Source organism: Mercenaria mercenaria, chromosome 1 (assembly GCF_021730395.1).
Source record: "Mercenaria mercenaria strain notata chromosome 1, MADL_Memer_1, whole genome shotgun sequence".
NCBI lineage: Eukaryota > Metazoa > Mollusca > Bivalvia > Venerida > Veneridae > Mercenaria > Mercenaria mercenaria.
Window position 1 is genome coordinate 12,678,202 of NC_069361.1, and position 23,830 is coordinate 12,702,031.

The 23,830-nt window shown below is 35.9% G+C and overlaps 2 protein-coding genes across 3 annotated transcripts; both read right to left on the reverse strand.

Moving 5' to 3' along the window:
• Nucleotides 1-613: 613 nt before the first annotated feature.
• LOC123544956 (N-acetylglucosaminyl-phosphatidylinositol de-N-acetylase-like) lies at nt 614-4,520 on the reverse strand. Its single transcript, XM_045331136.2, has one exon. It carries the CDS (start codon nt 4,518-4,520, stop codon nt 3,765-3,767), a length of 756 nt encoding a protein of 251 aa, XP_045187071.2. The 3' UTR covers nt 614-3,764.
• A 113-nt stretch (nt 4,521-4,633) lies between these two features.
• On the reverse strand, nt 4,634-21,618 carry LOC123544957 (acylphosphatase-1-like). Of its 2 annotated transcripts, none has more exons than XM_045331137.2 (4): nt 21,494-21,618; nt 17,126-17,142; nt 7,242-7,351; nt 4,634-4,772 (listed from the first exon to the last, which is right to left on the reverse strand). In XM_045331137.2, exons 1-4 carry the CDS (start codon nt 21,549-21,551, stop codon nt 4,658-4,660), a joined length of 300 nt encoding a protein of 99 aa, XP_045187072.2. In that variant the 5' UTR covers nt 21,552-21,618; the 3' UTR covers nt 4,634-4,657. The 2 variants fall into 2 exon arrangements, with proteins under 2 accessions (XP_045187072.2, XP_045187073.2); XM_045331138.2 differs by having other exon boundaries at nt 21,506-21,566.
• Nucleotides 21,619-23,830: the final 2,212 nt, after the last annotated feature.

Sequence of the window (23,830 nt, forward strand, 5' to 3'; positions counted from 1 at the left end):
GAACTTTTGGTTGCCATGACAACCAGAATTCTATTTCGATAACCTAGATTTGAAGGAATCTAGAAAGAGACCATCCAAGGAACATTCCTGTGAAGTTTGATTGAAATTGGCTTGGTAGTTTACGAGATGCTGTGGACGACTGACAAAGGACAGACAGACAACAGACATCCAACAATGCTAAAAGCTCACCATGAGCATTCTGTGCTCAGGAGAGCTTAAAACATTTCATGAAACAAGAGGTGGATGATAACCAACTTTGATACAAGGTCAGTTGTCACACAGATAATTTGACGAGGATGACCAGCATCAATCTCTGATTTCACTTTAACTAAGCTAATTTGCTCAAAACAGAGGTGAGAGACAGCTAACATTAATCTTAAGTCAGTTGACACAGAGATCTTGATCACATATTGACTGAGGTGTCAAAACTGACAATTGCTATTTTCAACAAACATGTAAGATACTCATTCATGAAGCATTCATGAAGCATTTTTGTAGTAGTGAGATATTTGATGATTGGCTGAACAATTTTAGCATATATTACTTAAGTACAGTGACAGGTAAGGATTTCAAAATATTCAATATTGGAGATGTAAAGAACACAGAATGTGTCTATTCTTTAGCATTTATTACAAAAGAAATGTCAAAATCTAGAATCACTGCTGCATCAGTTAACAAGTATTTGACAAACAAACAAGAACCCAAAGCCAACAGACTAACAACATTATCTGCAAGGAATTAATTATAAACAAGAAAAAAATGCATTCACTAATTAGCATACTAAATTTCCATAACCTTTACTTCCAAACTGAAAAAATAATGACGTTATCAGTAAATGATTTTTTATACTGAATGCCTTTAAAAATATAATAATTTCCCTTCAAATCTTAAGAGTCGGTTCACAGGTATATCTCGTCAATCAGTTTTTACATATTTCATTAAATTAGTAAGAAAATATCTGATCTCATTTGCATATTTACATCTTTATCAATGTGTTATATGTTTAACTTTGACCTGCAATGTTTTACCTCTACATCATTTAAGGAAATACCATTTTACCTTCTTTTTTAAAATTCCCTTTAAAAGAACTCTATTCCGTATATACAATAAATAATACATGCTAATAGGTCTTTATGCAGTCAAAGAACAAAAATGTTTGACCTCACTGCATAGTCCGTAAACTTGTGTTTGGACATCAACAGGTTGCCATGAATTATTTGTTAATAACTTGCTGTATTAACAACTTACTAGTATATGTAATACTTCTGCTTATATAAATTTTCTGCATTACAAATACCTCATCTCAATGGGAAGTTTATAAAGTCATATCAACTGAACAATAACACAAACACTTAAAATACTGTTTTAACAACTAAGAAATTTAAAACAGACACTGAAATTGTTTGGAATGTTATCTGGTACTCTATTTTAATTAATTACCTGTAACTTCTTAAATACAAGAGGACAATGAAGGTCCTGAATCGCTCACCTATCCCCACATGACCCAGTGTTGAACTGAGTATGATGTCGTTATTTCTATTATTTGACATAGTGACCTAGTTTTTGAGCATATGTGACCTAGATATCATTAAGATAAAAAATTCTGACCAATTTTTATGAAGATCCATTGAAAAATATGACCTCTAGAGAGGTCACAAGGTTTTTCTATTATCTGACCTAATGACCTAGTTTTTGAAGGCACGTGACCCACTTTTGAAGTTGACCTAGATATCATCAAGGTGAACATTCTCACCAATTTTCATGAAGATCTCGTGAAAAATATGGCCTCTAGAGAGGTCACAAGGTTTTTCTATTTTTCACCTACTGACCTAGTTTTTGACCTCACATGACCCAGTTACGAATCTGACCTAGATATCATCAAGCTGAACATTCTCATTAATTTTCATGAAGATCCATTGAGAAAGATGGCCTCTAGAGACATCAAAAGATTTTTCTATTTTTAGACCTACTGACCTAGTTTTTGACCGCACGTGACCCAGTTTCGAACTTGACCTAGATATCATCAAGATGAACATTCGGACCAATTTTCACGAAGATCTCTTGAAAAATATGGCCTCTAAAGAGGTCACAAGGTTTTTCTATTTTTAAATCTACTGACCTAGTTATTGACCGCACGTGACCCAGTTTCGAACTTGACCTAGATATCATCAAGCTGAACATTCTGACCAATTTTCATAAAGATCCCATGAAAAATATGGCCTCTAGAGAGGTCACAAAATGTTTTCTATTTTCAGACCTACTGACCTAGTTTTTGACTGCACATGACTCAGTTTCAATCTTGATCTAGATGTCATCAAGGTGAACATTCTGACCAATTTTTATGAAGATCCATTGAGAAATATGGCCTCTAGAGAGGTCACATGGTTTTTCTATTTTTAGACCTACTGACCTAGTTTTTGACCCCACGTGACCCAGTTTCGAACTTGACCTAGATATCATCAAGGTGAACATTCTCACTAATATTCATGAAGATCTCTTGAAAAATATGGCCTCTAGAGAGGTCACAAAGTTTTTCTATTTTTAGACCTACTGACCTAGTTTTTGACCCCACGTGACCCACTTTCGAACTTGACCTAGATATCATCAAGATGAATATTCTGACCAATTTTCATGAAGATCCATTGAGAAATATGGCCTCTAGAGAAGTCACAAGGTTTTTCTATTTTTAGACCTACTGACCTAGTTTTTGACCCCACGTCAACCAGTTTCGAACTTGACCTAGATATTATCAGGATGAACATTCTGACCAATATTCATGAAGATCTCTTGAAAAATATGGCCTCTAGAGAGGTCACAAGGTTTTTCTATTTTTAGATCTACTGACCTAGTTTTTGAACCCACATGACCCAGTTTCAAACTTGACCTAGATATCATCAAGATGAACATTCTGACCAATTTTCATGAAGATCCATTGAGAAATATGGTCTCTAGAGAGGTCACAAGTTTTTTCTATTTTTAGACCTACTGACCTAGTTTTTGACCCCACGTAACCAAGTTTCGAACTTGACCTAGATATCATCAAGGTGAACATTCTGACCAATTTTCATGAAGATCTCATGAAAAATATGGCTTCTAGAGAGGTCACAAGGTTTTTCTATTTTTAGATCTACTGACCTAGTTTTTGACCGCACATGACCCAGTTTGAAAACTGACCTAGATATCATCAAAGTGAACATTCTGACCAATTTTCATAAAGATCCCACGAAAAATGTGACCTCTAGAGTGGTCACAAGCAAAAAGTTTACGCACAGACGGATGCCACGGACGACGGACGCCACGCGATCACAAAAGCTCACCTTGTCACTTTGTGACAGGTGAGCTAAAAATAATCTTTTTACTTTTATGAAAGCAAAAAAGCATTCATACTTCAAGCAAACATTCCGCATAAAAACATCTGGAGGAATGAAAAACAAGAAGAACAACCTGAGAACAAGAACAATAAAGTTAACTGCCATAAATCGTCTCCCCTTTTTACTGGACCTTCTACATTTCAATCTCAGAAAGCTTGAGGTACATATAGGAGTTCTGTATTACATACTTTGATTCGTGTCTGAAGTTCAAAATTTAGAACATTAAAATTCTTATCAAATTTTAAATCTATAGTTTATGAATATGAAACACTATTCAAAACCATGTATATTTATTTGTTACAATCCATTCTTTTCAGCCTCTGATAATTTTAATAGGTGCTTTATACTATACAGGTTTCCCCCATCTATCCTCGAGCATTTGGAAATCACAACTTATCTCAACTCTGTCAATGTATTAACATACATGTAACGTGAAAAAACAATGTACAATTTCCTGAACCACAACATTTGGCTCTGATGTGCTGACATAGCTCTCCATGACTTGACAATCTCGCTAGGCAAACTTACAAATGTTGTTAAATAAAACAAGCTGCTCACTGGTATATCTAGAAAGGCGATATATTTCCTAACAATGTTTGAACTATGTAACATAAATACTGACACGTTTGCAAGCTGTTTACCCATATGAAGTTTCTCTACTGCCTGCGATATTGCTATATGGTTGGAATGTCCACTAACGCCCAAACTATCAAAAGTAATAACACTTTCTGCATTCACTCGTTTAATAACTGACATAATCCTGTCTCCTAGACTGTCAATGTCCCAGTTGGTTTCTGGTCCATCTTTAAACCTCTCATCATCTACGATTGTCACATGATTTGGCATGATTCCAAGTTTTGAACAACTCGCTAAAAGTTCTTTTTTCCGTACCTCCCCTTCGTTGTAGAAGTCACCTTTAGACAGGCACACTAGATATATATTGTGTCCTTCACGAAGCAAGGAGAGAATGGTTGGAGCAAAAAACATACATTCATCGTCGGGGTGAGCAGTTACAAATAACACATTCTGTTTGCTGCTAACTTTTATCAATCTGTTAACAGACGCAAATTTGATGTAAACAAAACATATAATGACAAGCATAAACATTGGCAAAGCCAACTCCTGCAGTGTGGACAACAGCGGCAACATATCTCACACTTTAGACTCAGCTTTCAGTACACCAAGTCAGTTGTATTGAAACACAACTTGTTAGTAGATTTTGAGTTTAATTATTAAACACTACGCTAACATTATCACAAAATGCTTTGTTGGTTGAGAAGACGACATCAATGTTTTACACTAAAGTTTTTATATGTGGTTTTAGTTATAGGTCTTTCATCTCTAAATTCAGCTTTGTCTATTCTGGATTTTGGACTTCCTTCTTTAGATAACCAATGTCTCCTACAATACAAGAAAAATATCTCTGAAATTGACTATACTTGAAGTTTCATTTGAAATCTTTCACTAATCTTGCAATACAAATTTCTATGCAACTAATGCTGTTGATCAGAAAACATATTTTCTTTAAATTTCTTCTGATAAAAAGCAAGTTTCACTAAAATATTTTCACCATTATAGTTATAAACTTTATATGAAATGAATATGTGTTTTAGTAACAATATTACTGAACTTAAACCATAAGAGCAGCCGTAAATCCAAACCTACAAAACCAAACTTCATTGTAAATTACAAATACATAATTATGTACTCCCAAATGTATCATCCGACAGCAATGGTATTTCTATGTTTAGCAACTGTGATTTTGACTGCTCTACAACAGACAAGATATCCAACTCAGGCACTCTTTTCTATTCAATACTGACCTACACATCATCAATATTTACTGTAAATGAAGTAAGAGGAGTAATGGATTTTTTTTTCTATTTTTAGCAATAGTGACTTTGACCATGAGTTTAAAAACATCTACCCAACAACAACAGTTATCTAACTCAAGGTTATTTCAGTAGGTTTGATGACTAGGAAGCACTGGTTATCAATCCTGGTTATCCAATATATATAGTTGTTACTGTTATTGAAGAGTTAGTTGCATGCATAACTTTAACCAAATTTTCTATGTATAAAAAGCCATAATTTGAATTACATGTAAATCAAACCAGTTTACAAGAGCTGTCACTATTGACACCCTGAAGCATGCCCAAGAATGCTACAGTTGTCTGCGCAAAAAACTTACATCATTTCGTGACCTAGACTCAACAGACCCGGGTCATGTTAACCCGGGTTAACATTTGTTTCAAAATATTTTCAAATCTCTTGATAAAGGCAGACTTATTGACCAGACAAGGAACACCTTTGACTTCTAAGTGTGACCTTGACCTTGGAGCTAGGGTTCTGGGTCTTGCGCATGACACATCATCTCAATATAGGGAACTTTTATGCCAAGTAATTTCAAAATCCCTTCATAATGGCAGAGTCATGGACCGGACACGAAACAGACCTTGTTAATCTTTACTTATAAGTGTGACCTTGACCTTAGAGCTAGGGTTCTGGGTCTTGTGCATGACACGTCGTCTCATTATGGTGAACATTAATGACAAGTTATTCCCTTTATGGGTGGCAGAGTTACAGCTCTGACAAGAATTTACATGGACGCACAGACACACGGACAGACAGTGCGATTTCAATATGCCCACCTTCGGCACATGTACTAATATGCCCACCTTGGGGGGCATATTAAAACTTATTATTTCAGTACATTTAATTATTAGGGATCCTTGTGTAAAGTTTAAATCCAGTAGATGTACCTAATGGTTACTAAGATATGAACTCGTATACAAACTTTAATAAGGTGTGATGCTAAAACCAACACCTGGGTGAGTAGAATAACTCTCACTAAAACAAATATCAGCTAGAGCTATCACTAAAGATGATGAATGTACCCTCCACATGCACTGACACAGTACATTGCAATTTGACACACACAAGATTGCATAATTATGCCGACTGTATGTATATAGACTGTATGTATACAGTATAGTAACAAAAAACAAAGTCCCATAACTATGCAGAATATTTATCTAAAAGAACGTAACATGCACCATGCACAACTAGGGTTGGTACTGATCACTTGTGTGAAGTTTCATTTAATTGTGTGCAAGGGTTTGGAAGATTAGGCGCGCACAATATTGCATATGCAGACTGTATGTACATAGTATGTTAACAAAAAACAAAGTCCCATAACTCTGCAATTTTTGTTGTTGAAAGAACCTTACATGCCCGATGCACAACTACTGTTGTTACTGATTCATGGTGTGAAGTTTCATTGTGTCAAGGGGATGAGGAGAGATGGTGCGCACAAGATTGTGTCTATGTATATAGTTAGTAATAAAAAACAAAGTCACGTAACTCTGCAATTTTTTTTCTGAAAGAACCTAACATGCCCCATGCACAACTACTGTTGTTACTGATCACTTGTGTGAAGTTTCATTAAATTGTGTCAAGGGGATGAGGAGAGATGGTGCACACAAGATTGTGTCTATGGACAGACAGACGGACGGACGGACAGACAGACAACCTGAAACCAGTATACCCCCCCTTACAACTTTGTTGTCGGGGGTACAAAAACATATTTTCCCCTGCCTATCTACTCAGCCTTTGATGGTATGGATCCAAGGAGAGGAAACTAAGGTATTTCAATGGTAAGCTTTATTTAACATGTATTGCCTGAATACTCTTTTGCAATATCATGCAGACTGGCTAGTAAAATATCTAGATCCTGGGTAAGTATTAACTGATTATTTCCTGACAGGATGTAGAACAACACAGAAAATATACATAACCCTCAAATCATAAAAACACTTGTCTGCCCTGACCTCTGATTATGTCAATCGCTAATTATATAAATGAACTTACATTAATTTGACAGCATCTGCAGGTCCTTGTAGTTGTCCTAGAACTGTGTTGCGATGTGTGTTCATTACCCAACCAACAAGGTGCAACTTTTTAGCTTGTTTCTGTGTATCCTGTAATATACAATGGGACATATCTTTGTATTCTATAGAAATGTACAGAAATTAAATATGATACAAAAATGTCTACCTAGAGGTAACAAATGTTATTTGATACATGTACAGAAAACAGACGCTCTCAAACAATGGTTTATTCTAAAATGTGTAGAATATATAAAGAGATATTTGGGTATTTTATCATGGTATAGATGCATTATTTATTTACCGGTATCACAGTGTATAGACTCTCTGTACGCTCAAATGGAAGTCGCCAATAACTAGGCGTTCACTTTCGTTTTTCAAATTTTTGGAAGCTGTCGGTAATGAGTATTTTTATGTTTTCCTTTGGATATTTGAAATAAATGTTCTTGTTGTATATATTTTTCAATGTATGATAAATGTCTCTGCAACAAACTGCCGTTAAATAGACATTAACACATGAAATTAAAACGTATTTTCACCCCAAACTCAGCAGGTCAAAACAAAAGACGATGCATTCAGGCTAAAAATGCCCATTATTTAGGAACTGCGAGTGAAATACGTGTCAGAACCGCTTCTGAATGTTAAATTATAAATCCATGCAAATAAGGTTATACCTACAAATATGAATTTACAATCCTGAATAGTTTAAATATTGTTTAATTCAACATGCATCTGAATTATGCACTGACTGCCTAGTCGCAAAACTTTATATAAAACTGTTCCACTATTCGCCAAAACACTGTACGCCTATTCAATAAAGAAATGACGACGTGTTTGGGCTTGTAGGCTCTATACACTGTACTTTGAATTTATAAATATAAGTTTTGTATTGTATTTTACTTGCGACAGTGAAACAGTATTTATTGGTCTGTTTCACCAACGATGTCCTTGTCTTGGACAAGAATTAGAATCTGTGTACGTGTTTCCGTTAACATACGAGAAAAATATATATTTATTCCGCTCAGCTTGACAGGACACTTTGTTTTGTTTTTTCTTTGTATTTTCAGCTCGACTATTCGGGGAATAGCGGGGCTATTCTACTCGCCCCAGTTTCGGTTAAAGTTAAGTTTTTCGGCAACCTTTTTTTCTGTCACATCTTTATTTATTATTTTTACTTTTGCTTATACCTTACTGTAACTTCACATAAACATCGTGCAAACAAAGCCTTTTCATGCAGGGACTGCCCATTATACCCAAGGTGAAGGTCACTCAAGGTGTTGTACTTGAAATTATTTTTTCAGTTTAAGCTCCGCTAACAGACAAATGCGCTGTCTACATGAAAACTTTGTACAATCAAAGTGTCCAAAACGCGTCCGCTCATCTATCTTCCAAGACGGTGGTTAGTTATACGTGCAGAACAGCTGATGTAAACATTAGGAGCCATTTTCAGTTTGTTCTGTAGCGATTACTGCAATAATTATTAATGCAAAAGAAAAATAACTGGATATTAGCTTCAATCTGCTTGATTTTGACTGATATCAGCGGTGATTTGTAGCCGGATATTAAAATAAACAGAAATTACCAATAACTGCGCCGACGGCAGCTGTTTCATCTGTGAATGAAGGTAAAGTCCGAACAAGTCTCTGAGATGCCGGAAATGGATCAAACACTGAGTTGTGCCACGTAACGATTATATGAATGATGCATTAGTAATTTATATGTAAAGAATCTAGTCATTATTACAAACAAGAAATATCTTTAAAAATGATGGTCGGCGAATTGTAATAAGGAAAGAAGTTTATGAATTTTTCATCTAACATTCATCTTTCATCTAACATTTTTATGCCCCCGAAGGGAGGCATATAGTTTTTGAACCGTCTGTCGGTCTGTCAGTCTGTCAGTCTGTCCGCAATTTTGTGTCTGGTCCATATCTTTGTCATCGATGGATGGATTTTCAAATCACTTGGCATGAATGTGTACCACAGTAAGACGACGTGTCACGCGCAAAACCCAGATCCGTAGCTCAAAGGTCAAGGTCACACTTAGACGTTAAAGGATAGTGCATTGACGGGCGTGTCCGGTCCATATCTTTGTCATCGATGGATGGATTTTCAAATTACTTGGCATGAATGTGTGGCACAGTAAGACGATGTGTCGCGCGCAAGACCCAGGTCCGTAGCTCAAAGGTCAAGGTCACACTTAGACGTTAAAGGATAGTGCATTGATGGGCGTGTCCGGTCCATATCTTTGTCATCCATGGATGGATTTTCAAATAACTTGGCATGAATGTGTACACAGTAAGACGACGTGTCGCTCGCAAGACCCAGGTCCGTAGCTCAAAGGTCAAGGTCAAACTTAGACATTAAAGGATAGTGCATTGATGGGCGTGTCCGGTCCATATCTTTGTCATCCATGGATGGATTTTCAAATAACTTGGCATGAATGTGTACCACAGTAAGACAACGTGTCGCGCGCAAGACCCAGGTCCGTAGCTCAAAGGTCAAGGTCACACTTAGGTCATTTTTCATGATAGTGCATTGATGGGAGTGTCCGGTCCATATCTTTGTCATTCATGCATGGATTTTAAAATAACTACGCATAAATGTGTGGCACAGTAAGAGGACGTGTCGCGCGCAAGACCCAGCTCCATAGGTCAAAGGTCCTAAACTCTAACATCGGCCATAACTATTCATTCAAAGTGCCATCGGGGGCATGTGTCATCCTATGGAGACAGCTCTTGTTCAAATTGCAAAACTAAACACCGCACTTTAACAATTTAAATGGTTCTCTTTTAATTTTTCGCAAAGGTTTCGTAGGGTTGCAATTTTGTTTCGTTTATCCTTAGAATAATTACAGCAGTAGTTTGATGAAGATTCATGAAGCGGTTCATGAGAAGAGGTCATTAAACGTGTTTATATTTTTAGCTAAATTGGTCCCTATCCCCATTTGTAACAAAATAGCAGGAGACCTTACGATATTGTTACACATCGAGTTTGATAAAAATCCATTACATTTTAGTGGTTAATGCGAAGAAAGGCATATCTACTTTTAGCTATAGTGGTCCCTAATAGGGCCCAAGTTCCTATATAAATAAATTTGGAAGAGGACCTTATAATGATGCTCCAGACCAAGTATGACAAAGATCCACCAAGTTGTTCATGAGACGCTGTATAAAGGCATTTCTAGTTTTAGCTCTAGCAGCCCCTAAAAGGAGTCAAATGTCCCAGCTGAACAAAGTTGGCTGCGGGCCTAATAAAGATGCTACAAATCAAGTTTGATTTGAATACATGAGAAAAAATCAATTAAAGGATTTTTTTATTTATTATTTTTATTTATTTCTAAAATAGGCCAACTGATCCCGCTTTAACAAATGCATATTCGCTATTCATGAATCTTTGGACAATGACGTTACACCTATAAAAAAGTGAAGGTCAAGCAAAACATACAATTGTAATTATTTCAACATTTCTGTTTCATAAGCAAAGTTTGACCGTAGTCATATCACATAGATAAAATGTATGCAGCGTACCTTCATTTCAGTGTAATGAGATTCAGTCATTATATAGCATATACATAATAAAACAGATTTCAACTGAGTTCAATATTTGCATACCATACTAAAGTAAAATATTCATATATAATAAATCAGTTAAATAATTTATAACAAATATATCAAAGCAAACAAGTACTCATTTTAATATGCAATCTGAATAAGTCACAAAAGCAAGAAACCTTTTCATATACAGACGACAATTGTAACAAGGAAAATCTTTTAAAAAGCACTTCTCTACATAAAAGACTCTTATCACACCCTTATTCATGTGATACACAGACCGTATTCAGCTCTTTCTTTAATTTGATATATGTTGGTATTTGAACAGGTTTTTATCATATTTATTAAACTTACTTATCATTTTGAGATATATCAATATTCTTGCTAAATATACTGAGCCAAAGTTAGCTTTAAAACTGTGAACAGCGTCGTTTAGGATAAACGCTTTGTCTACATTTCACTCAGCATAGCACAATCAACAGAGTGAAAGAAATTGACACTCTCGTCCAATCAGCCAGAGTGTTGCATAAATCTTCCATTTTGATAAATTATCTATAATGCGTTATCAAGTAGTTTGATTTGCAAACTGAAGTCACGTGGCATAGGTAACGAATTCGTTCTTAGACGGCGTTCGCCGAAAAATAATTTCAAATACTATGCAGGTTAGAGTTTATTAGTATGCATTTACCAAATTGAATTAGACAGCCGCGCTAGACTAAATTAATTTGATAATTACTTACTAATAAACACTAACCTTTACGAAAAGTGGATTCGAAACTGCAGTAATAACATATAAATTGGTCTGTGACTGTCACAAAAACGAAAGAAATTATAACTATTACTTTTTAACTGTTGGTTATCATAAAACAAAGTCAAATTATTGAAATATATGAATGAAAAGAAGTTTTGAATAGGCGTACAGTTTTTCGACTAAGCGTTCAGTCCGGATTTTTGAAATTGCGATTAGTGGGTCAGTAATGTATCGACTAGTGGGACAGTGTAATCGGCATATGTCTCAGAAAAACACATTTTCCTAACAAGAGGACCATGATGGTCCTGAATCGCTCACCTCTTCCCACATGATCCAGTTTTGAGTATGACGTCGTTTTTTCTATTATTTGACATAGTCACCTAGTTTTTGAGCTCATGTGACCCAGTTTTGAACTTGACCTAGATATTATAAAGATAAAAATTCTGACCAATTTTCATGAAGATCCATTGAAAAATATGGTCTCTAGAGAGGTCACAAGGTTTTTCTATTATTTGACCTACTGACCTAGTTTTTAAAGGCACGTGACCCAGTTTCAAACTTGACCTAGATATCATCAAGGTGAACATTCTGACCAATTTTCATGAAGATCCATTCAAGGGTATGGCCTCTAGAGAGGTCACAAGGTTTTTCTATTTCAAGACCTACTGACCTAGTTTTTGATCGCAGTTGACCCAGTTTCAAACTTGACCTAGATATCATCAAGATAAACATTCAGACCAACTTTCATACAGATCCCATGAAAAATATGGCCTTTAGGGAGGTCACAACGTTTTTTCATTATTTGACCTACTGACCTACTTTTTGAAGGCACGTGACCCACTTTCGAACTTGACTTAGATATCATCAAGGTGAACATTCTGACCAATTTTTATGAATATCCATTCACAAGTATCGCCTCTAGAGAGTCACAAGGTTTTTCTATTTTAGACCTACTGACCTAGTTTTTGACCGCACATGACCCTGTTTCGAATTTGACCTAGATATCATCAAGATGAACATTCAGACCAACTTTCATGAAGATCCATTGAAAAATATGGCCTTTAAGAGGTCACAAGGTTTTTCTATTATTTGACCTACTGACCTAGTTTTTGACGGCACGTGACCCAATTTCAAATTTGACCTAGATAGCATCAAGATGAACATTCAGACCAACTTTCATACAGATCCCATGGAAAATATGGCCTCTAGTTAGGTCACAAGGTTTCTCTATTATTTGACCTACTGACCTAGTTTTTGATGGCACGTGACCCACTTTCGAATTTGACTTAGATATCATCAAGGTGAACGTAATGACAAATTTTCATGAAGATTTCATGAAATATATGGCCTCTAGAGAGGTCACAAGGTTTTTCTATTTTTAGACCTACTGACCTAGTTTTTGACCGCACGTGACCCAGTTTCGAACTTGACCTAGATATCATCAGGATGACCATTCAGACCAACTTTCACACAGATCCCATGAAAAATATGGCCTTTAGAGAGGTCACAAGGTTTTTCTATTATTTGACCTACTGACCTAGTTTTTGAAGGCACGTGACCAAGTTTCGAACTTGACCTAGATATCATCAAGGTGAACATTCTGACCAATTTTCATGAAGATCTTTTGAAATATATGGCCTCTAGAAAGGTCACAAGGTTTTTCTATTTTTAGACCTACTGACCTAGTTTTTGATGGCACGTGACCCAGTTTCGAACTTGACCTAGATATCATCAAGGTGAACGTTCTGACCAATTTTCATGAAGATCTTGTGAAATATATGGCCTCTAGAAAGGTCACAAGGTTTTCTATTTTTAGACCTACTGACCTAGTTTTTGACGGCACCTGACCCAGTTTCGAACTTGACCTAGAAATCATCAAGATGAACATTCAGACCAACTTTCATACAGATCCCATGAAAAATATGGCCTTTACAGAGGTCACAAGGTTTTTTTATTATTTGACCTACTGACCTAGTTTTTGAAGGCACGTGACCCAGTTTCGAACTTGACCTAGATATCATCAAGGTGAACGTTCTGACCAACTTTCATGAAGATCTTGTGAAATATATGGCCTCTAGAGAGGTCACAAGGTTTTTCTATTTTTAGACCTACTGACCTAGTTTTTGACCGCACGTGACCCAGTTTCAAACTTGACCTAGTTATCATCAAGATGAACATTCTGACCAATTTTCATGAAGATCCATTGAAAATTATGGCCTCTAGAGAGGTCACAAGGTTTTTCTATTTTTAGACCTACTGACCTAGTTTTTGACGGCACGTGACCCAGTTTCGAACTTGACCTAGATATCATCAAGATGAACATTCTGACCAACTTTCATAAAGATCCCATGAAAAATGTGACCTCTAGAGTGGTCACAAGCAAAAGTTTACGGACGGACGCACGCACGGACGGACGACGGACGACGGACACCGCGCGATCACAAAAGCTCACCTTGTCACTTTGTGACAGGTGAGCTAAAAACGCATTCGTTACCATACAGCCATGCTAGTATTTATCGATGCGTAAGATATTGATCTACGAAGTAGCAAAGGTTTCAATTCTTTGCAAAAGCTCAAGATACATGTATTTCAAAGAATTGATAGTTTCATTACAAAATCGAACAAATACCCACACGTGATTTGACTTAAAATGAAGTATATTAAGAGTTTTAATAGGCGTGTTTGGTATCTACATAAACAGTAGCTCTTAAACAATACTCAGATTAAAAATAAACTTACTTTATGCGATATTAACGAAATAAACAATGAAAATCCAAGACATCCACGACAGCAAAAGTTTGTGTTTTGATTTCTGAACGCCTAGTTGTTGGCGACTTCCGGTTGGGCGTACAGAGAGTCTATACACTGTGGGTATACTATTTTACCCGGTTTTTACTCTATGTAGGGAAACAGAAAGAGGTTGTATTCCCAACCTAAATCTTGCTATTATCATCACTATAAGACTATATCTGAAACCACCAAAACATATGACACTAATCATCCAATCTGGAATCAGGCCATCTTACAACTGTTAAACTGTCACAATTAATGCTTACCACAGCAAATAATAGTAAACTTAATGAGCAGACTAGTTGTCAATTTTCTCAATTATGACTAATTCAAAGGTGACAAAGACAATCTGAAGTTATCGAACTTGGCCAAGAAACTATTTTGGTGAACGCTTGATTAGAACTGCTAAGATATTAAGCCCAAACTGTCAACTTTTAAAATTTAAAGTTATTCAAGAACGACTTTGAAAATCTTTTCTGGTTAATATCGAACTGATCCAATATATTATGCTGACAAAATTTGGTGAATACTGGATAAGAAATATTTATGTTATCAAGGAAAAATGTCAATTTTTATGTAATTCAAGGGCTATTACTGAAGACTGATTTGGAAGCTCCAGCTGGTTATTCAACTTGTCTGAGACAGTTCGAAAGCACACACCATCATTTCTTGTGTAAATCAAAGAACTGAAACACTTTGAAGATCCAGCTGGTTATTGAACTTGGTCATATTATTGTGCCCCTAGTTGACCATTGGATAAGAACTGCTCAAATGAAACAGCAGACAACTTTTGTGGCCATTGTCCATATCATATGCCTTCCCAAGGTGATCATATAATACATGTACATCTGATTTCACACAATAAAATCAAAGTCAACTACATGTTACTCATCCTTTATCCTCATGAAATTATTCCACGTAGTATGGATATGTTAAGACATGGGTATGCTATATATCCTTAACTTTACAATTACAACATGTTATGGGTAAGGATTATTTATTAGGTTAATATATTTATGCAAACTGATAACAAAATATGCTTCACATACTGCATGAATTAAGTGATGTGTTATCATGGTTGTGTAATTCTGAATTCCGTTTTACCACTGGACTTTGTTAGAAATACACAAAAACATAGTGATGGTGAATCCATATACAACTAAATCTTTTGAACAACTTTAAAATGTTTAACACATCTTTTTCTCTGAACCTTTACATCCACTGACTTTGTTAACTCAGTTTGGAATACAGCTCTGTTTCTTAAATCACAACTTTAAGCAAAGAAACTGTTCTCAGACATTTCCATAACATTTGTGACAATCTATAATGAACTACATAGTTGATAAAAGCAAATCCCTCACCCTGAGTTCTATTCAGCTTATGTGTCATTCCTTTTCCATTGTGCTTTAGAATCTTTTAGGTGAAAAGGCAAAGTGATCATGGAAACAACCAATAAAAAGTCATTCAGTATTTCACTACCGACTGTAGCTGAATGCTAAAGGAATGTCTAAATAATGTGTTAGCAAAAACATGATTCAGATTCCAAATGCTACTTTCTGAATCATTACATGGTCAATTACTTTGGTAAAAGGAAATATGAATTACAACTTATTATAGCAAACTTATTTGAGCTTGTAACTGCCACTAAGAATATATACACTATTAACACTATGTCAACAGAAAAAACTAAGGCTGCAAGCTATTAACATTATAACTGTGCACACTTTTGGTCAGATAATACAATCTCTAATACCAAAATATGTTCTTCTGACAATGAAGGCAAAGCTGCAAAATAAAAAGTAACAAGAGCTGTCTGTTGACAGCACGCTCGACTATTCAAAGAATTGATGTTAGTACTGGTCAAAATATTAAGTAATATCTATGTCAAAAAAGGGCCATAACTGAGCCAACTTCCTTGAATCCTTCTCCTAGTTATGAAGTCTTGCCTACATATGGAGCCTATGATGGTAAACAAGTGGTCAAAGTTTCAAAGCCATATGTCAAACAGTTTACACAAAATATGGACTTGTATGAAAAATTCAACTGATTTCCATGTCAAAAAAAGGCCAAAATTCAGCCAAATATCTTTGACATAGTTACATAGCCTTGACTACAGATGGGGATTTTGATGATGTACAAGTGTTTATTAAATGTTTAAAAGCCAGATATCAAATAGTTTTGGCAAAACGTGGACTTGTATGAAAATTGAATCAATTTCCGAGTCCAAAAGGGCCATAATTCAGCCAAAATACCTGGCCGAGGTATGTATAATTCTTGCCTACAGACAGATACTGTTATAATAAACAAGAGATAAAAGTTTTAATGTCATATGTCAAACAGTTTACACAAAATATGAACTGGTATGAAAAACTTAACCAAGATTTGTCAGTTAAAAGGGGCCATAATTCAGACAAAATCCTAGATGGAGTTATGTACTCTTGCCTAAACTGGATATGGTGATGGTACACAAGTGTTGTAAGTTTCAAAGCTGTATGTCAAAATTTTGTCAAAATGTGGACTGGCACGAAAAACTTAACCAAGGTGCGACACCAACGCCTTGGTGAGTAGGATAGTTCTCCTTATTCTTTCAATAGTCAAGTTAAAAATTCTAGGACTTGCGCAACAATGACACAACATACATGCTGCGTTATCTGTCATCAGGTACTTGCCAAGTGGTAAGAGATATTTTAAGATGAACTTTTAACAGCTGACAGCCTGAAGACACACCTTGGAAATTAGTAAATTGATTATTATATGACCATTGTATACTTACTCTCCTGAAGAACACACCTGAAACAAAATATTATAAACTGTTGCTACAGCTGTCTATGTAAAATATAATAGTGGCTATATTTAGTTTTGTTTACTTAATGCATACATGTACCAGTAATAGTGGCAGTAATAAAGCCAATATTGTTTAGTTCACAACAGAGAAGGATTCACACATGGCTACTTCCAACATCAAGGAACTGCTACAATTTGAAGTTACTGGTTGCAACATATTAACACTGTTATTTATAAACAATTGATATAATATCATCCTGCAACAGAGATCATGGCATTTTCCGCCACAATTTCAAAGAAACCCATGGGAAACAGCACGTTTGACCCCAGTAATTTTCATATTTATGACATCATTACAATGTGGAGAAATTCGTAAAATGGCGGCCACTGTTTGAAAACATGACAGAATCACAAGGGTGAAGATAATGTTCCTCTTGCAAATTGGAAGCGTCTACATTGATTCAAATGGTATTCATTATAAAAAGGATAATTTGTTTCATTCTATATAAAATTTTCCGAACTCTTTGCGTGGAGTTCCATAGCACATTCTCATTTCTCCTTATATTGACTTTTTTTTGACAGGAGTGGTCTATGACGTCAAACGACAGCATGTCAATACATGCGATCAGCTGTTTAGATGGAGTAGAGGCTACGGCTACCTGGCTATATAATCATGATAAATTATGAAAAGAATGTGTTTCAGTATTTGCATTTTTTTCTTGCTGAAAATGTTTTTTATGTCCATGAGTTAATGATTAAGGCCTTGATACATTTACTATTACTATAATGATAATAATCCAATATTAAGAAGCGTCATATGATTGGTTGTTTTCGCACACCTGTCCAATCAAATTTTAGTTTACAGTTTTGTGTGCGGAAGTCAATACTGTGCACACTCAATTGTGAAATATGCGGTTTTGAAAGTTTTCTGACTGAATGGAGCGGTCAAAACGAAACAAAAACTTAAATCTGAAAGGCGATATTTTCAATTTTTAAAACTCTTTCATAATTTTCAGCAGGCCTGACGGGCTAGTTTATTGGATGTACAGCTGGCCCGAGGTTAGCCCAACTTATTGTGCACAGAGGGCTCTTTTATATATAGAGACTATAACACCCTATGCGCACAACCCACTTACCTTTCAAAACAATGCAGAAAGTTTTCCTTCTATGTCTATAAACTTTGGAGGCTTCAAAAACATATTTAAACCCAATTTTCCACACTGAAAATTATATGTCTTGAAAGCTCATTCCAAATGCAATCAATATAACTAATGAGAAGACCTCCGTTTTGTAGGCAAAACACTTTTAAACTCCATGTACCGTAGATACCCATGTATAATGTGCACCCCTGATTTTAGCCCAAAATCCTGGGAAAAAACATTTTTGGTCAATTTTGAGGTGGATGGAAAACGAAAGTAGAGTTTACATCAACACCGGTTATAAATTTTACGTCCGTGGCAGAGAGCAGCATCGGTCTTGCGGTACTATCGATTTTTGTTTTCTTGAAAATAAAACCAGTAAAATATTGTTACATTTGCTGTTATTTCTTTTTTAATTACATGTTTTAAATAAACAGAAAGCAACTGTTTCAATATTTCGGAATGGTATCTTTCAAAATGACATGAGCTTCTCAATTCAAACCCATAACAAAAGGTGTGATACTAGTCTTTTTGTTACGATGAAATGGACAGTAATTACCGGCAATTAGCGTATCACCTCGTGTCAGTTTTGTTGTTCACAGTTTGATCTCGGTTAAAGATAATACTTGATCTTTAATTAGTATCATAATTTTTGTGATTTTTAAATATTTCTTTCATCAAAATACTTTTAAATTTATACGAAATTAATTTTGTTTGAAAGAAAAATATACCACTCAATCTTTTACGGAACGTACGGCAATCTTAGATTTTAGCGGTGACAGATAGCACGGAGAGTAGTTTCCCTTTACCAAAATGGCAAAAATCGGCAACAAAACTCGTTTTGAAGTTGGAAAATCGTCTATACCTGTGTATAATGCGCACCCTAAACTCTGGGGGGGGGTTCCGGGGGTAAAAAAAACTGCACATGGGTATCTACGGTATGTCAGCGTGTTTTCCAATTACACTGTTAAATTTCTACCTCAGTGATGTAAATCTGTGTGGTTTATTTTTAAACCCTGCTAGCTTGATGTATATTATGCAATACCATAAATCATATAGTTTAAACTGCGTTGATTTCCACCATATACTTGAGATGTAGAGGCAGAAAGTGAAATTGGTCTGCCATGCAGTCGAAAACTGAGAGTTTGAGACTAGCCTCAGGTAAAATCAACTGGCCGCAGGCTAGCGGGCCAGCAGTCAAATTGACTCCTGATATTCAGAATGTCGAAAAACCATTATTAAGTGGATTTTATATGAAATAAAGAACAGCCAGATTTAGTGGTGTTCAGCCTATAGTCTATAGCTTGTAATCCGGTAGTCTGGGCTGGGTGAGGGCAAGTGTTCCACATAATTTGCAAGTGTCTTGAGTTTTCATACAGCATAATTTTGTAGGAAGTGTCTAGTCGTCCGGTAACCGGACGCCTAGCCTGCGTTCTAGTCGTCCAGTTACCGGATGGCTAGCAAATCCTCAGGGGATTTTCTAGTCATCCGGTAATTGATTTCCTAATGAATAAGACATTATTTTATATAGTTTTAATGTCATTTACTTATCGATACTATCTGCAAACAAAATTTTGTGTAAATACATACTATAAACATTTACAATAAATTACTGCATTGTTCAGCCTATAAAATGGAAGTTTGCCGAACTCGATAATGGCGAGATCGACGTGACGTCACTTATTAAAATATGTTCATCTGGAGGCTTTAATGGGATCAGAATTTTTAAATTTTAACAACTTTTTCACTGGATTTTCAAAATTAAAAAAGTTTTGAAGTACTTTCAAATTTTCATATTTTAGTATTCAAATATTTTTAATGAATAACTGTTATAAATGACATCTAATTTCAAAAGCGGCAGCGTGATGTTCAAAACTTTTAGAAAAACAGTAGTTAAACGTTCATAATTAATCCATTTTATTTTGAAATAATTATAGTCAAAATTAACGAATGAATTGCTTTTTTTAAGCTTTCCATTCTTCAAAAAAAAAATATAAATTTGTGTTTTAATAATTAAAGTTTAGGCCAGAAAAAAACATCACTTTTTACAAAATAGCATACGGACGTTCGGCGCTCAATGTTTTATCATTTCTAAAAATAGAATATCAACGGATTTGAAAACAAACACGATCTCTTGCGTTTAATCGACTAAAAAATCAGACAAGTATTAATATTTTAAGTAAATAACATTTAAAACTATATAAAATCATTACTTATTCATTAAGAAATCAATTACCGGACGGCTAGAAAATTCCCTGAGGATTTGCTAGCCGTCCGGTAACCGGACGACTAGAACGCAGGCTAGGCGTCCGGTAGTCCAAAATATTAGACGTGTACATGCTCATTTTACCTTCAACATTCATTATTTTATTATTTTACATTTTATTTTCAATCTGCATTGTAACGTCTAAAAGGGCCCTAATCAGTAGAATGTAGCATTTTCTCACACGAAAAATATACGATATACGCAGGTTTAGACAGTCCAGCCTACTGTTATTTATCATATTCTAGTAATATATCGTTTAAATTTACCTTTAAAAGCCCTTATATCCAATATATGTGAATTGTGTAGTTTTCAATACACATTCCGCCATTTTTCAAGCATATTCAGCAGGTTATAATATATTTAGAATCGACTTAGACGAAAACAATTTTCCACGTGAACTATTTGCCAACTGATCCAGAGGGAAAATATTTCGTCTAAAATTGATTCTCAAAATAAACTGTGTTTACACAACATTCGGATAGACCGGCAATGTTGCACACCATAATACAGATAGTATACACGGCAATACATACTGTGGAAAGAAACAACTCGATATTTATATATGAAAAGTAACTTTTATTTTATAATTATTCACATGTGCAGTTGAAAAAAGGATTATTTTCGGTGTAAGTAGTGTTGTTTCACTTCGGATTGGGTTATGTTGTTCATAATTTGAAGATTAGAGGCGACATGAAGTGTGTTCGCTTCTCACTACATGTTATACATGGCGATCCGATAAGACCTGACAGAACCGATAGACGTCAAAATGTTAAAATATGTTATGTCAGGTCTTATTGATAGGACTAGGCGTCCGGTTACCGGACGACTAGACACTTCCAATTTTGTAACTCTAACAAAGAAAAGTTAATTTTGCAATGTAAAATGCTTGGAGAGTAACAAAAAAGAAGGGTTAAAGTTATTACTATGTTGCTAGCTGTATTATCTCACACACCTTGAACTTTACCATAGATTTCAAAGTCTACGGATACCAAATTTCCACCTTCAGCCATTTTCCCGACACAAACAAGAACGGTCTAATACTAATAAGACGATTGGATAAATTTCAGAAAATTGACCAATGTATTTCACCGTTACATTCACGGCCAACACAGCTATTTTCTCGTACATCGGTAAATACTATTCCGCGCGTACTACGTTAGACAGATCAGTGGAACAGACTACCGGCGAGACTACAACAAGCAAAGAAGTATAAAATTTATTTTTATAGCTCTTTGCAAGATCTTAACAAAATAGAAGAATGGGGAAATGAGCAAAGGAAACTTTTGGCTTCATCAAAGGTAATATCACAACAAGCAACGAAAATATGAAAACCTTATCATATAAAACTCCGCCCATAGCTTGAACACGTATCTGTCATCCGGATGATCCTGTATCCGTACATCCAAGCAAACACACGCACATGGACGCACACACGCACGCATGCACTAGAAGGTTCAGTGTCGCACACTTTGATGGCCACGGGTGATTTCTCATCTCTCTCTAGAGTAGACTAGCCACTAGACTGATAATAACTATTTCTATATTTTTTCCTTTTTTTTTGACGAATTCATTTTCATAGAGACAAAAGCCAGTCTATTTTAGAGATTTTCACACAGGACTGATGTTGAAATTGTCATATGATATTGGACATAGGATATAGACTGGCTCAGTTCACTACATTCAATCATAAAAATGTAAAAAGATACAGTCTAGGAGCTAGTCTATCTCTAGAGTAACAGTAATACAAGGAAGACTGTGTTGGAGCCCTATGAAACAAAGAAGATTACATTTTCCTGTAGTAATGTTTTAAAAATCCACCATCATCTTGTTACAGTTACTTCTTCGAAATGATCACCATCCAAGACTAGAGACTATAACTTCTGTTGAGTAGAATTACCATGCTTCAGGTACATACCATAATTGAGTTTCAGGGGAAAAAATCCAAAAGCGTTTTATCCTGTCAGAAACTTAATTTGCTTAAGTCAAGTTTTTCAATGATGATTAGAATTGCTGTTATTCAGTTCATCTGTTAAGAACATTCCAGAACCTAATTATTTGTTTATTTATCTATTCATTTATTTATTTATTTTGCAATTTCATAAATAATTAACAAGCAGCATATTTCTTTAGTAAAGCGTTATATAAGTTTAAGAAATAAAATAGAATCACATATAGGTCCATCTCAAAATTAGAAAAGAACACTTCCATTCGCAATCTAATGATTTAAAAGAATTGATGGTCAATTATACAGCATTTCATGGTCGTATTATGCTTCAAATTTTTAATTACAATAGACCGATCAGAGGAATTTCACTGACAAAATCAGTAGCACGTGTGGCCACCTCTACTGGCAACCACAGCTGCAAGACGTCACCTCATGGGCCCGTACCAGTTACGTAGCAGATACCGTGGGATTTTGGCCCACTCCTGGTGGAGCGCTGCTATCAATTCCCGGACGTTGGCAGACTTGCGATTGACGTTGACGTAACTGCCGTCCAAGGTAATCCCAGTCGTGTTCAATCGAATTGAATTCCGGTGAGCACGCCGGCCATTTCAAGATATCAAAGTTGCTCGTCTGTTAAAAGTTCCTGGTGGCACGTGCAACATGAGGTCGCAAATTGTCATGCTGAAAACCAAGCCTTGACGTTGACGGAATATAGGGACAACCACAGGACGTAATACCTGGTCAATGTAACGCCTGGCTGTGATATTACCTTGACACACGACGAGTTGGTACTTAAACTTATAGTAGAAGTCTTCCCAGACCATAACTCCGCCCCACCATAAGGATTGTGCTGCATAACGCAATTGTTAGTGTAGCGTTCACGACGTCGTCTGCAGACACGGATACGTCCGTTGGCGTTCCACAAGTAGAAATGTGACTCATCACTAAACACTACCTTCTGCCAACGCTGACCGCGATGGTTGTGGGCCCAAATTAGACGTTGGTAAGGGTGACGTAGCGTAAGAACTAGACCGCAGTAGGGCCTGTGGCAGATAATTTCCCGTTTTCTAAGCCGATTTCTCACTGTATGTTGACTTACAGACGTCCACGGTTACTGCCGTCATAAATTTGTCAAGCGAATGGCGTTGACGTATGTAATTGTCCTGCCGTACGTACTGACGTTACATACGGTCTACCCAAACGTGGCCTATCGATAAGCGTTACGGTGTTTCTGAAACATCGAACAGGACGCAGTATTGTCAAACGAGAGACATTAAATAGTCTAGAGACTTGTTCTTGCGTTCGCCCACATTCGAGCATGGCCAAACCTTGGGCCCTCACTTC